The sequence below is a fragment of the Chaetodon auriga genome, chromosome 7 (genome assembly GCF_051107435.1).
Source record: "Chaetodon auriga isolate fChaAug3 chromosome 7, fChaAug3.hap1, whole genome shotgun sequence".
Classification (NCBI taxonomy): domain Eukaryota; kingdom Metazoa; phylum Chordata; class Actinopteri; order Chaetodontiformes; family Chaetodontidae; genus Chaetodon; species Chaetodon auriga.
In genome coordinates, this window is record NC_135080.1 from 3,573,062 (window position 1) to 3,587,862 (window position 14,801).

A 14,801-nucleotide genomic window follows, 5' to 3' on the forward strand; every position below is an offset into this window, starting at 1 on the left:
AAACAAAAGAGAACAATGTTGTTTTGACTGTCGTGGTGGAGGTGGCATGGTGACAACAGCTGTAGTGATTTGATGAGTGACAGCTGAAGACTGCAGAACAGGTGTTCTGCTTAAAAAGTCAGCGACAGACTGTGTCATCCTAACGTGTTTTCAGCGGCGAGTCTGCAGCAGAGACACAAACAGAGAGAGAGAGACGGGTGTTTTCAAACCGGCCTCTGTCAGGTGAGACTTACTCAGGCGCTTGCACACGGCCATGCAGTACTCCTCTGAGTCGAAATTGTTGCGGTTCCCGGCACAGCCCCCGTATATGAAGCGCACGCACTTCCTCTGGCTCATGTCGAAGTGCCAGCGGGGCATGGAGGCACGGCAGGGGCCGGTCTCTGCCTCCAGGGTGCACACCGCTGCCAGGGGACAGCTCGTTAGATCATCCGGCCACTAGGGGCAGCACTTAATTTCCAGTCGCAATGACAAACACTCAGAAAAACTACCATGAAAACACTCCTTCCTACTGCAACACATATGATTAAAGAAAAGAAAACAATGCAAATAACGGTGCAGCTCCGCTTTGGACATGATGAGCAGGATTTATCGACAGTTTGACCGCACCTCGGCGGGACGATCCGTCCTTGTACTCTGATAATGCAGAACAGTACATCACAGTGTCTGCTGTGAGCTGAAGAAAAGGGGATTTGCTGATGCATACACTTATCTAATTACAGTCTGGCTGAGATTTACACAAATGGCCGATAGTTTAAAAGTTCAAAAGGTTTGATTACATTTAAGTGGTAGGCAAAGTGTCAATAAGGGAGGGAGAGAGAGAGAGAGAGAGAGAGAGAGAGAGAGAGAGAGAGAGAGAGAGAGAGAGAGAGAGAAGGAGGTGTATTACAATTTCAAACAACTCATTACAAACCTTTCACCTCCTGCAGAGTCTTGTCCTCATCTTGGCTCTCTGACATTTTGCTGCTCTCTTTCTTCTCTTCCTCATCCTCCTTATCTGCCTCCTCGTCCTCATAGACGTAGTGGTACTCCTCCTCGTCCTCGTCCTCCTCGTCTTCGTCCTCGTCCTCGTCCACTGGCTCCTCCTTTTGCGTGGGCTGCTCATCAGCGGGTGTCATGCTGAGGGCGGAGGAGGCGGAGGTGATTGAGTGAAGGGGTGGAAGCCAGGAAAAGGAGTCATTTATCAAGGCAGAGCAGCTGCCATAGGTCAATGTCACAACCCTTTAATTCATCCAGATGGCCGCTAATATCTGCCCTTCGCCAGGGAGCGGATGTTACGCTCGCAATATTTCAAAGACATGCCATGATCATGAACACAAGCACACGCTGCCACAGACTTTGACCCCCCCGCTTCACCACCGCTCACCTGTCCTCCTCCTCGACCAGGTCGGCCTCGTCGATCTCCTCATCCTCTATCTCCTCCTCTTCGTCGTCCTCCTGGGAGGGCAGGGAAGGTGGAGCGGACTCCCCGGTGCGAGAGGAGGGGCAGCACACGTACTCGGTGCCGTGGAACTTGTCGATGCCGCAGGGCAGCAGCATGCCGTAGCTGTGCAGCACCATGGAGCTTTTGGCACAGGCCTGACGGAGCAGAAGAAGTAAGATAAGTGATGTTATTGACTGAAACTGGCACGGGACTCCAGACTGATGAAGCTGCAGAGTTTTTTAGGACTCTCACTACTTTAAAGTGCCAATTTTAGCTTTTATAGGCTGCATCTCAACAGTGATGCCCATACCGGAGGAGGAGCGTGTGCATCCTGGTGGGGGAAACATGCTGCAGTGAGGCTCTTTGTTCTTTTTTATAGACGCTTTTTCAAAGGAGAGAATCCGTTTAATCTGATTTTCACCCACTACTTATGTCTTCATGAATCCATTTTCTGCTGCCAGAAAACACATGGTTCACATGGTTCAACTACAATATCTTATTTCTAAAGTCAGTTTTTCCCCTCCTGTTAATTTTGGTAACTTTATCCAGTTGCCATCCATTTCTTTAATAGTGATAAAAATGATAAATTGTTAATATTCAAAATCATTTTTAAAAACTCGATGAGTGCACTCAGTAAAGTGCAGATCTCTGCAGGCTCACAGTCATGATGGCAGCTAAGATTTATTAATCTCATATCAAGTCAAACTTTAGTGGATCATCACAAAACTGGAAAGGAATTAATCTGCAGATGCTCTGGCTCAAGATGAGACCAAATCTTTCCATGGATGTCAGTGTTTGAGCCAGTTTTTGGCCTGCAACAGACTTGGTAAGCCTTGTTTTGAGACTAACAGACTGCCAGAAATGCCTTTTGTTATGTTGTTGTGGGTGGAAATAAGATTTCAGACTGGAGCAGTTGTTGATCACTTGCAGGAGGAGTGAGGAGTCAGCAGTCAAAACAGATGTACAACAGCAGTCAATAAAATTGATTTTTCCAAAACTGTGGATCACCTCAACCACGAGAGGTCCTTGAGCACACAATCATGAATGTACACAAAAAATATTAAGCTGATGGGTCCAGTAAATGTGAGATTAGGTGCAGACACACACACACAGACACACATGACCAAGCCTGCATAATAACATTCAAAATAAACAGCAGAGTTTGTCTGCCAACATTTCTGCGACTGACATCAAACGTGGACCTTAGTTTTAGGAGAAACTTGACATTTTGCTTTCGAGCATTCAAGAAACAGTGAAGTAGACATCCAGCTTTAGGAGACAAGCACCATCACAGGGGTCTAACAAACTATAAAGTCAGCAGAAATCCCTGTTTGTCATCCAGCGTATGTTTTCTTTATTCTTTGCCTGTAGATTCGTAGGTAACGTTCAAAAACATTTTCATGATATTTAAACTTTGCTCCTTATTGTGTGTGCTCAGTGTCTCACAAAGATGACAAGCTAAGACAACTTTTCATCCCTTCAAGTGAATACAAGCTACCTGAGAGAAGCTACCAGTTTTTATTTCATGACTTCTCATGTCACAGATCCATCCACCTACTGAATACAGATGCACTGATTCGAGAGCTAGTTCTCGTCGCATGCTGAACAAAATGATTAATGGGCCACACTTCCAAAAAGTCATGCAGTCCTTTAACTGAAGGGCGATTTTTCAGCAATGCTGTGCTTCATATAGCAGCTAGGAGGTACCGAGTACAGCTTCAGTCTAACTGATGGATGCTGAGAAACTCCACTGGAGCAGTCGAGGATTAGCTGCCCTGCTTAACAGCATCTCGGTGGCAGTTGGTGAGGGAGCTGAGATTGTTTTTGAATCATTTTTCTTACCCAGATTTTCCCACTGGTAAGATTTATTACTGCTTGGCTGTAACAAATTTGTTATCGACTGCAGGTCACTTGTGCCTCGGGATGTCACGCTATCTGCAGACTGCAAGGCTGCAGATGACACCCGGGTTCAGGCATTTGTAATACGTGTCGGGAAAGAGTACGAGTCAGGAAGCACGAGGCGGGGAGAGACAAGAGCAGACGGCTGCTCGTACTGTCATGGTCAGAGTGGCCCCCAGGGGCCGGCTCTGGAGCTGCCCAAGGGGGATTAGCTGTATTACAGCCACAACACTAATCTGATTAGCAGCTGAAATGTGAGGGCTTCCAGTCAGCCTGTGATCAGAAGGCCTCAGAGACTCACAGAGACAGGTGGAAAGGTATTAGGGAGGGAAGAGGAAAGATTGGAAAGTAATAAGAAGTGTGACCAGTATGTCAGGGAGACGGGACTTAAAGTTAGTTTAATTTCTAAAAGTTAAGTCGATGCTTGAGACTTCCTCTTCCCACAGGACTTTTCTTTTCCACTGCTCTGGTATCACTGAGATACAGCCTCCCACTGTTTCCTCTGAAGTAATTCCTTCCTTACCTCTTTGGCCACGCCGTGCCACTGCTGATGGCTGACGCACATGTCCATACGCTCTTTGTGGAAGAACTTGCACTTCTCTGGCACCAGAAGCACGTCACTCACGAACTCGCCCACTGTAACAACAAATCACATGGACCGATATTCCTGTTAGTCATGCGACCAATCTGTCCAAAAAAAAAAACTGGGACTAAAAAAAGAATAACAGATGAGATGAGTGAAAAAAAAAATGGCATGGATCAATAATTCATAGCTTCCTTCATAGGTCCGTTACATTTCATTACACTGGTGAAACAGATAGGGCATTTGACTCTTGAACATCTGTCTGTGCACCTGAAGCTGAGAGGGATTCAGCCCTCTGCTACAGCTGCATCTGTAATTCTGCAACTGGCATGACGAAAATCAGATTTCACACTCTTAATAAGTAGTCCGGACTCATCCTGCGACTCAATCATACTATTTACTTGATGAAATCAATTCAGTTTGAAGATATTTTGTTCAAAGAATGGGCTGACAGAAGGCAGATCTGTGGGAAATAAAAGACGTGACGGGCATCTTGCGCATTCTTATGAGTAGTTTCAGGTTGAAAAACATGTGCGTGTAAGCATATGGTGCAGGGGTCATAAATAAGATTAAAAAGGACAGTGACTGCTGATAGGCTGGCAGTGTGACGAGGCGTTCAGGTAGAAACACTGCCGTCTGAAACAGATGGAAAGCCAGGCGGAGAAAGAGAGAGAGAGAAAGAGAGAGAGGGAGGGATGAATAGAAGGTTTAGGGCAAAGTCCAGATCAGAGTGGCTGAGGAATGGGCGGACTGAAAACACACAAATGAGGCTCCAGAGGTCTCACGACGAGGGCTGGGAGCTGTCCTATAACTGCTCATTTAGTGGCTCGCCACAACCCCGGCCTCAGGCAGAGCTCCTGGAGCACTTCATATGAGCCAGGCGAGGCAGGCGGGCAGGCAGAGGGCGAAAAAGCAGTGTTTTGGAAAATGAGCGGGTAGGATAGGAAGAGGAGAGAGCTGGAAATAGCAGAGGGCTCGGCAGCTGCTTCTCATCTCCGCCCAGGAGGTACAGTAACACCCCCTCACAAAACCCCCCTCAACCCTCCAGGCCCTTGCTCTCCTGCCTCTCCACTTTGTGCCCACCACTGCTGGAAAGTAACTAAACGCATTTACTCAATTACCTCAACATAGTTTGCAGAGGACAGGATACGTCTGGGCTTTGGACTACAAGAAGAAATGTGGAAATGTCACCTTGGGTTCTGGGAAATTGTGATTGGCCTTTTTCTGACATTTTAAGGACTAAACACTCACATTTAAGAGGCTAAAACTGTATTTGTGACAGCTGTAGTTGCTTTGCAGATGATTATAAAATATGACGCATTGTTTTAGTCTGCTTAAACTACCAAAACCGTGTATTCAGCTCCATCTTGACCAGCTGTAGCATCTAAACAGTCCAAACTAATAGAATAACTTAAATAACACTCTGAAAGGGGCCTTTCTGCACAGGTGCTTTTACCTTTGATATTTTAGTGGATTTTGCTGATAATTTAATAAAAATCCCAATTAGTTTGAAAAGTCTTGCTGCATCAAAATCAGAATACGCACAAAAATCAATGACTTTGATGAGGTTAAATATTGAATATATGTGTTTGCTCTGTTTTCAATTGAGCATAAACAGGTTGTAATAGAGTACTGATACATTTTTGTACACTTTTGCTGAAGTAACAGGATCTAAATATGGCTAACTGACTCATTCACTCGCACTCTCCCTCTTCATTTCATCTCTCTCTGTCTCATTCCCTCACATTCACACTCACAGGCTGCTTCGGTTGTGTGCTGGAGAGGGTTTTTTAAAGCAGACCCTGTATGCAGTCACACTGCAGTGGGTGATGGATGGTGGTGTTTGGAGAGCAGCTGTGCCTCGCAAGCACTCCTGCTCTGTGTGTCTCTCTCTCTCGGCGTGTAGCTGGGCAAAGTGTGTGTATGAGAGCATATACTCCTCTTTCTCAGTGACCTCCTCTCCTTCTACTTTATTCATCCGCCTTTCCTCTAACCTTCCGTCTATCAGACACCCTCGCTAACACTCTCCAGTGCCCAGACAGGCTGCACTACAGGCATCTGGGGAGAGTGAAGGTAAGAATACACCCGTGTACCAATGATACCTTCAGTACTGAGCGATGGTGAATTCAATTAAGCGCCAAGATTTGCTTGTCGACAGCACGGCTATTGTATTTCAAGGACTTTGCAAAGGAAGCCTGCTGTAATGGAATTTAGAGTAATCAGTGTGAGATCTGAAAATGCAAATGACTTGTTCAGTGTACTTAATGATTTAATCTGTAATATATTTCACCACTTAACTATGAGACATATTAGCATGTGTTATTGAAGAGTGTGACTCATAAATAGAAAGCTTTATTATGTGTTTCTCCGTTTACAATCATTCAAATTGACATTAAAGATGTAAAAAAAGCTTTTTTTTGGCAGCGTGGCTACCCTTTTATTTACATTTGTTCACAGATTATGCCTCTAATGTGCAAGAAATCTGATTTGCCAACATGAAAGGATTACACGGGGTAGACGTGACTAAAGAACATTTGCATTTAACTTCTCATGCAAATAACTACAGGCAACATCTACATCTTAACCAATGCTGTACTACTTGCTGAAGCCTTACGTTTAGCTAACCTTTCACATAAATTTGTAGTACAGTCACATAATGTTTTTGTGAATAGTCATAGTTTTGTCCACAGGCTAGTTTCAAATCTCAGGCTCATTTCCAAACATGTCCAGAGGTAAAAGAGTCAGTGAGTCAGAGGTGTGGTGCTCTGAGACAAACCTGAGTTTATATCCATTATCAACTTACTCACAATCAAGAGTCGTCACTGTGCGCCCCACCCTTTGCTAAATCAACAAGCTTAGTCAACAGGAAAGGCGAAGTATGGCCCTAAATGTCGCTCATTAAATTCCACTTCTCACCAAAACACAGCCTTGAAATTCTTCCTGTTCCCGAAAAGTCTACGAGGTGAAACGTACAGTGACTCAAAGGTCAAGATCAGAGATAAGAATACATCTCAAAATTCCTGGAATAATAGAAGTTAAATATGTTCTATATGAAAAGTAACAGACGTTGAAAGAGCCTTTTAAATCTGCGTTTACCCTGAAAATGATTTCTTTGCATGCGTGCTCTTTTTCAGGAAGCGGCTGCGGCTGTCGGCTTTGTCCCAGCAAGTTTCCCCCACAATTTAGCTCTCGTGTAGGAGACAGTCTGCCACGAACAGCAACCAACACCCCAGTTACACATCTGCCGCTGACTGTTCTCACCATTCCAGACATGATAATAAAAAAGTCTCTAAAATAATCCTCTGCTGTTTGACAAAGACATCATGCTGCAGGGATTAGAGCGCCACGGAACAAAAATCACATTCATTTGCAGAGCCTTTGTTTGGGGACAGGAAACATGGAGAGATTGTGGGTCTGTGACTGAGCCTCTGCATGGAGAGATGGGATACAGCATAACCCATCTCTCTCTCTCTTTACACTGAGCTCCTTCCTTAGCGCTTGCATTATTCATATAAACCTATTAACTTGACATGGGTGCCGGTCTGACCTTTTTAATCATATCCTTCGAGCTACAGCCTACCTACTTTGGTCTCTTTCATTTCTTTTTCATTCTCCTGTAATTAATGTACACTGATGAATATAAGGAAGGCCTCTGATGTCAATTTCTCTGGAGCACTATTTGAACATCACAAGTAATGAATAATTCAAAAGCAGTCTCCATTGCACTTTATATGACAGAGAGGCCTGACAAACAATGGACTGTGGAGGTGAGGCGCGGTGAGGTGGCAGAGGCTTGCCGTGGCTCCTAGCATATGATCAGAGCCCTCCAATTAAGCCCCTAACATGCTCCATTACATAATTAAGCAGAAACCCTCTCAATAGCCTCCTTCTCGCCAACACCGTATGTTTATCTCTCCTTCTCCATCTGTCTCCTCTGTTCTCTCAGTTGAAACTCCTCATTTACAAAGCCAGCAGAGCAGCAGAGAAGGCCTCGGTAATTTGATGGGGCATGAGTGCACAGACCTTTCACAAGCAAGACAAAAACTGTGCAAAAACAAGCAACAAAGCTATTTAATTATTTTAGAGGAGGTAATGGGATTCTTTTAATTACATGACAGTAATGCCGCTGTTGGATGCAACAGTAAAGAGAAGAGGACGGAGGCTGATCAGGTGTCGCAGGTAGAAGGGAAACAGCTTCAGGATTTCAGATGAACACAAACTGGAGGAGCGATTCTGCATGTGAACCTCTCTGATCTGTATTCCTGTCTCAGCCACCGAGTGGCCACTCCAGTTGTGATGTTTGCTGTCCCATGAATTTCCCAAACGCCTCCTCTTTGCGTTTGCCAAAAATGCTCTTGAATGGTAGCCCATTTCACAGTCCAGTGGAACTGCTAATAGCTTTTTCATCCCGGAAAGCGGCACAACTCAATCAGCAAGAGGCTTTTGGACAGAGGAAGGGTGCCGGGAAGTGTTTGCAGCATAGAGGAAGCTGTCTTTTCCTTCCTGACATCGCTTTTTAAGTACAGAGAGGAGCCTTGTTTCAGAACTGTATTTCTCTGTTATTACAGTCCTCAGAGGCAGCAGGAGTGTGCTGTGTTTTTCTAAGTTAGGGAGCACAAAGACATTTGGCCTGCAAAGTCTGAGGCTCTATCTGACATTTAATAAACCAGAATACAGCCATGTTGCCACTGCTGATTGCAGTGATGCTGAGGGGGACAGAGGCTGGAGAGAGGTGTGTACGATGGCACAGGCGGACGGAGAAATGTGGAGTAATAAAGCAGGTCCTCACAGACCTCCCTCTCGCTGACCCTGCGTGTCTGTGTGAGTTTATGGCCACAGTCTGAGGGGGGAAATAAGATTGTGCTTTATTGCTCAACAAGCCTCCCCAGCAATAATAGCTTTCCCCCCTTAACCATCCATTCTGAGAGACATTAGCTCCCATCCAGCGTGGATCTGCTCAATCTGCAGCTCAAGGCCAGGATTAGTCAACTGAAGCAGACTCCAATATTGTTCGATGTCACCTCTGCCTATGGCTAAGATGTATCATAATCTCCTCTTTCTCTATATTGAATGAAAGGCCAGTGTAGATGAGGGGGGACAATGGAGGACACCTGATACGAAGGGCCACTCACAGCCCTCTAAGTGGTTTCCCCCAGCCCCTGAACTCCTTATAAGTGTGCGAGCTTACCTAAGCATTTGTAAGGCACCACGATATGGGCGTGCCCTTTGCACACCTTCTTCTCCTTCTTGCACCAGTTCTCAATACGAATCGGCTGATTGGCTTCCACCACATTTGTGATTTGGAGCTCGGGATACATCTGTTGGAAAAGGAGAGAGGAGAATGCATATTAAATAATGAGAGAGGTGTTTTGTATGTGTGTGTGCGCGTGCAAGAGGGAAGGTGTGATAAGTGGAGCTTCAATGGGATCCTTTAATCTACACTTTATATTCTCTAGATGCCATCTGCTCAGCCATGAAAGAGCATGCAATTTACACTTTCCACAAATGCCATCAAAATGTCATCAATAAATGTAACTGAAGCTTGTGGGGAAGGCTGCTTGAGAATATTCAGCCCTGCTTTTTCTCTTGGACAGCTGCATAATAAACCATGACAGTAATACCAGCAGCCTCTTGGGTTGGGAGATGCCGAGGGAAGTAAATAAGAGCGAGGATGTCCACGCCGTGGAAAAACATTCATTTTAGAGACAGCTCCAGAAAGCGACAGTCACAGGGTCTGTTAATTGAAAAGCCACCCACAATACTGTAAATAATGTCTGTCTCATGAACAGCTCAATTGCCTCTTCAATTATAAATCACAGTGAAATTAGACTTTTTCCACCTCACTCGCTCAATATAACCTATGTGTTCTCACCTCATAGACCTATTATAATTTCCACATATTTACTTTTCATCTCGAGGCGTTATGTAATTCCAGAAAGGGAGCGATAATTGAAATTATGTTCAACATGCCAACATCTTACATCCGTATGAAAGCTACAAACCGGGTATAATCTTCGCTTTACACACTAAAGCAGCACAGAGCGACGCTGAATTTGAGCTTCCATTTTGTTGTATTTATTTTGCAGTGAGCTGACTTTTAAAGGAATAACACAACATTTTGGAAAATGTGCTTATTGGCTTTCTTCCTGAGCTAAAGATTGAGACCATTCTCATGTCTGCCCTTTGAATCCAAAGCTACCACCAGTTAGCTTAGCTTAGCACAATAACTGAAAACATAGGAAAACAGCTATCTGTCTAAAGTTGTGATTCATGTGATGATATAAATGAACAAATGTGCTCTGATGGCGAGGCTGCATTGCTAACCTGAATCTATTTCACTAAAATTCAACTTGGCCTGTTTTGTTAGAGGCTTCCCCGGTCCTGTTAATGATTGATAAAAATGAAATCTGCCTTAAATCAATGATTTAATCCATAGCTTCATATTTACCTTTGAGAGAAGTGGTTTCGACGTTCTCAGAAAAGTGAATTAGCCTATTTCCCTATTCCTTTAAGTGCATTCTCAGTAAATAACATTTACAACACTTCCTGTGTGATGCTCTGGATTCAACAGACTTTATTAGCGAGCTTCACTAGAAGAGTAACTGGAGCAATAGCAGCACAAAGGAAGCAAATCCAACCATAGCTTAACATATCAGACTCAACTAGATACCATGAAATTATGATATTAAATAAAAAGAAACATACTCAAATCTACATCTGAAAGAAAATCTTGTAACATCACATCAGACACATGTCAGTTTAAGCCCGTAGAGTAAGGTTAATGAAGGACAGTGGCACCTCTGTACATGGGTGAGCACCTTGACCTTCAGTTCTCCCTGAAGTAATTTCACTGGGCGCCCCTGTGATGACAACCCACTTTATCTCTGTGGCCTTTATAATGGACTTTGGTGCATGAATTTCACCACTTCTCTGGGACTGATAGGGAGGAGACTGGGCATGTGTCTGCGTCACAGCGGCTCACCTCCTGGCAGTACTGCAGCACGCCCTCTTTGGTTCCTACGCAGCTCTTGGTTCCGGATGGGTCGGGTTCCCAGCGGCCAGTCTGAATGTTGACATGCATGTTGAGCTTTCCGCAGAACATCGCCACCTGTGGCTCGGCCACAGCAAACCCTGTGCCTGCATTGGCTGCTAGCGCCTGCAGAAAGACAGAGGGGGGGAGAAATGGGGGTTAATGCAATCAATCATTATACATCCCATAAACGCTAGGAGTATTGTGGCTGACAGACTTGAGACACTGTCTGCTCCACTCACATTTCTCATAAACTTCCTTATGAGCCTGACAAGGGAAGCCTGCTGTGAAGTCTGAATACATAAAGCAGATTCAGCTCATGTACTGCAACGGATAACTGTAGTAGATGTGATGAAGTAACATCAGAACTGCCTGTCAACGCTTGGCTGCTACTGCGACTCAACGCTGCAGTGCTGAGAGAGCAGAAGGGCTCAGAGAGGAGACAAATTAAACGCACCTCGGGAATGTTTGGCTAAGTTGGTGGTTAAATGAGTGGGGGTTTGATTGGATTTGTGCACAAGGTTTTTTGCTCTGATGCCCACTGAATGACTGAGACGCTGCACACACAGAGCGGGAGAGAAGAAAAAACTACAAGCCATCATGCCTCATGAAACAGGACATTCCTGGTTGAGGGCAGAGCTTTGCCCGTCTGGGCCTCCTGAGACCAAAATCTTTCCACAAAGGACGGATCATTTATTCTTCAAAGTAAACACTGATGGTTCCTGATCCACCATCAAAGAGCAACATATATGATGTAATGACAATATGTGGTCCAAGATACCGCAGGATGTCTTCTTTGTTTACCTCCCAACCCTCTGAACATGACAGGAAATCTGCCATCTTTCCTCCCTGTTGTCCTTCCTGTCATCTTTGGCTGAACCCTGCACTTCCTTCTTCAGCAAACAGGAACGCCCAGTCTGCCTGTCCTTCACTCAAAACAACTTTATACCGCTCACTACAGGAAATGGACACCGACTGTCCGAAACTACAGTGTAATCAGCTTCCATGCGATTGCCTCTCAGATGACAGGGTGTAGCGCCAGCATCACTCAAGTCATCAGCTCCTCGTCCGTCACGGCCTGCTAACGCTCGCCTGATGCTGGGGGTGTCAGAAACTCTAATGAATCAGCGAGGCGATGTAGCTCTGCATGCCAAACTATCCCAAAACACACACCAGGGAGCCTCCAGACAGGAAGTGGAACGGAACTGATCCCCTCTTGATTGTCATAATGTCATCAGGCTGAGTAAACAGGCTGCAGCCCCAGAGAGAGATCAAGGGAACGAGCAAGGACTGTTGGACACAAATGTCTGACAGTTAGCTGGGCCCTCAGCCTCGAGGAGACACATGCAGGGGTGTCCTCTGCAGCGCAAAGCCAAGGAGAAAACAGCTGAGGAGGAGACTTGAGTTATCAGCGTGTTAGACAAAGCTCTCCGTCTAATTCTGCGCAGGCTCCCAGGCTGATAATAGGCGCAGAACAGAGTAGAGCGAGGACAAAACAAGTGCTGTGTAATCAGCAGTCGGCTGTAGCGTGTGATGTGCCGCAGAGCCAGCCAGAGCTGAGTCTGCACACAGATACACACACACACACACACACACACACAAACAGCAACACACACACACACGAGCACGTTCAGTCGCACAAGAACATCGGTGCCCACGCAAGCACACAATCACAAAACACACAAAAACCACGCATGCAGCCACGCAGGCACATGTTCAACCACAAGCACACAAACAACACGAACTGGACTGTCCCCATTCGGTCCTAGAGGCACAACAGCCTCACATTCAACCTCATTTCCCCTCGCTCCTCCATCTCCACATCTTTGTCCCGCTCCACTCCTCCCTATCTGCGCCACCACAGGCTTGTTTGCTCTCCTCCTTCTTATTCCTCCCTCTCATTCCTTTGTGAGATCGGCTGTGGATGTTTGAGGAGCAGAGAGTGGGGAGGAAATGAGGGACGCAGAGAAGCACATTAGGGAGGAAGATGAGGGAGGCAGTGACAGCCTGACCGCTGCTAGACTCTGCGGCTGTGGAAAAACAAGTGCTGGGACCCTCTCAACACCCCTTTGACTCCACTTGTGATAAAGTCTCTGTGTGTCTTTCATTCCTCCACAATGGCAGTGGAGGCAGAGTGGAGGTGGTTTATGCCACTGCCTTAAATCACACAGTCACATGTCTGTTTAGGACTGAAGAAAAGAGCTGCTCTTGGCTAGATTTGCACGAAGAGAAGTGCCACGGGGGGCAGCAGAGAGCACACACACACAGAGGGCTTGAGGGGGAACAGCGGGGCAGAAGGAGAAATTTGTCTTTTCTGTGGTTCCCGTCTCATCGCCGGCTACACCTGAACCAGACGGACGACTGGCCTCGGGACGGGACGGGCAGCTCTGCTAACTGTGACATCCTGAAACACAAACACACACTGCTGCAGGAGAGTGAGTCCACTTTGTTCTTGAGACAACGTGTTAAGAGTTTTGGTATGAGACTGGTCGTGACTCAGTGTTGGTCAGCCGTGACTCAGAAATACATTTCGAGACCAGTCGAGCACACAGCTGGAGCGTCATCGTCACAATTTTTTACATCATCCAACGCCGATTTGTTCCATCGGCCACCGAAGGCCTGGAGATGGATGGAATCGGAAGAAGAGAAATGAGAGGAAATATTGGACTCAGAGGGGAGCTGGCTACAGGCCACAGTTAGCTGCTCTTGTTTTCTTTTCGCTGTGATTTGATGTAACTGAACTCCTCTTTAAAAGGTCACATGAAATAACTTTGACAGTAATTTGCTTCCGTGGTTTGTTGTGCTTCCACATGAAACAGAGGTTCAGGGCAGGGCCTCATGCCAAGAGCGACTTCATTTCAAAGCTCAAAGGTGGTGAAAGCCTGCAAAATTGACACCGACGCTAGCCCGCGAGGATCAGGTGGCTTCTAGTTCAGTTGGTTGATGGGGTTCTAGCGCAGGAAGCTGCTGATGACATTGATGATCCAGGCATGAACGAACACCCAGTTAAACACTTTAAGGATGATGTAACTGCTCGGGCTGTTTCACCTGGAGGTTTTCTAAGATGGGAAGGGTTGGCTGGATCGCCCCAACAACTGTAATCACATTTTATGAACTGGGATTAAGAAGATGAGTCATCAACAACATTTTGACTTGATTACAGGAAGAAAAAGGAATGTGGATATAAAATATACAGAAATATTTCCGGGGGTAATAAGATTCTTTCATTATTTTTTTTCCTCGACTGTCTTGTACTGAAATATCTAAAGCATTAGCCGAAGGATTTACCTGGTTTCTCTCAAATAAACAGATACAAACACACATCTGCAAGAAAAATATGCTGCCACACCTAACAAGCGTAAGTCATCAAGCATCCATCTCATTACTGACTCATCGTGAGATGTTATATCATGTGTAAGTGTGAACACCTGCTGCTATGTGGAGGCATATCGAGCCGGAGGGAGAGACAAAGGACGGAGAGAGGGAGTGGAGGCTGGGAGAGGCGTTGAGGGAGAAGAGCTCAGGCAGACAGGGTAAATAGACAACGGCAGCAGGGAACGCGTGCGGATTGGCTTATGTCCCGGCTTGACATATTATTCTCAAATGAACACAGACTGTAATGCAATAAAGAACGGCGTGAGGCGGCGTGAATGCAGGAGAGACAGGCCTGCCACCACAGACGCTTGTCAAAAGCTGTGTGGGCTGAGAATCATTTAGCTCGTTTTCACTCTTTACTGCAAACACACACTAGTCTGTCGCTGCCTTCCCAGTCTGCCTCCAGCACACAAACACGTTTTATTAGCCTGCTCTGCGTTCCGAGCCAAGTTTCACATAAAACAAGCTCAGACACGACGGTGCTCGTCGTGAAG

General features: G+C 45.8%; 1 protein-coding gene across 8 annotated transcripts in view; it reads right to left on the reverse strand.

Annotated features, from left to right (window-relative positions):
* Nucleotides 1–14,801, reverse strand: part of aplp2 (amyloid beta (A4) precursor-like protein 2) — a 51,910-nt gene that overhangs the window by 15,986 nt on the left and 21,123 nt on the right. For 4 of the 8 annotated variants that reach the window (XM_076735426.1, XM_076735430.1, XM_076735428.1 and 1 more), the window contains exons 2-7: nt 10,885–11,058; nt 9,091–9,220; nt 3,843–3,955; nt 1,364–1,575; nt 911–1,116; nt 234–401 (exon numbers count right to left, since the gene is read on the reverse strand). In XM_076735426.1, coding sequence (XP_076591541.1) covers nt 234–401; nt 911–1,116; nt 1,364–1,575; nt 3,843–3,955; nt 9,091–9,220; nt 10,885–11,058 — 1,003 coding nt within the window. The remainder of the gene's footprint in view (nt 1–233; nt 402–910; nt 1,117–1,363; nt 1,576–3,842; nt 3,956–9,090; nt 9,221–10,884; nt 11,059–14,801) is intronic. The other 4 variants (XM_076735433.1, XM_076735431.1, XM_076735434.1 and 1 more) reach the window with 1 other exon arrangement.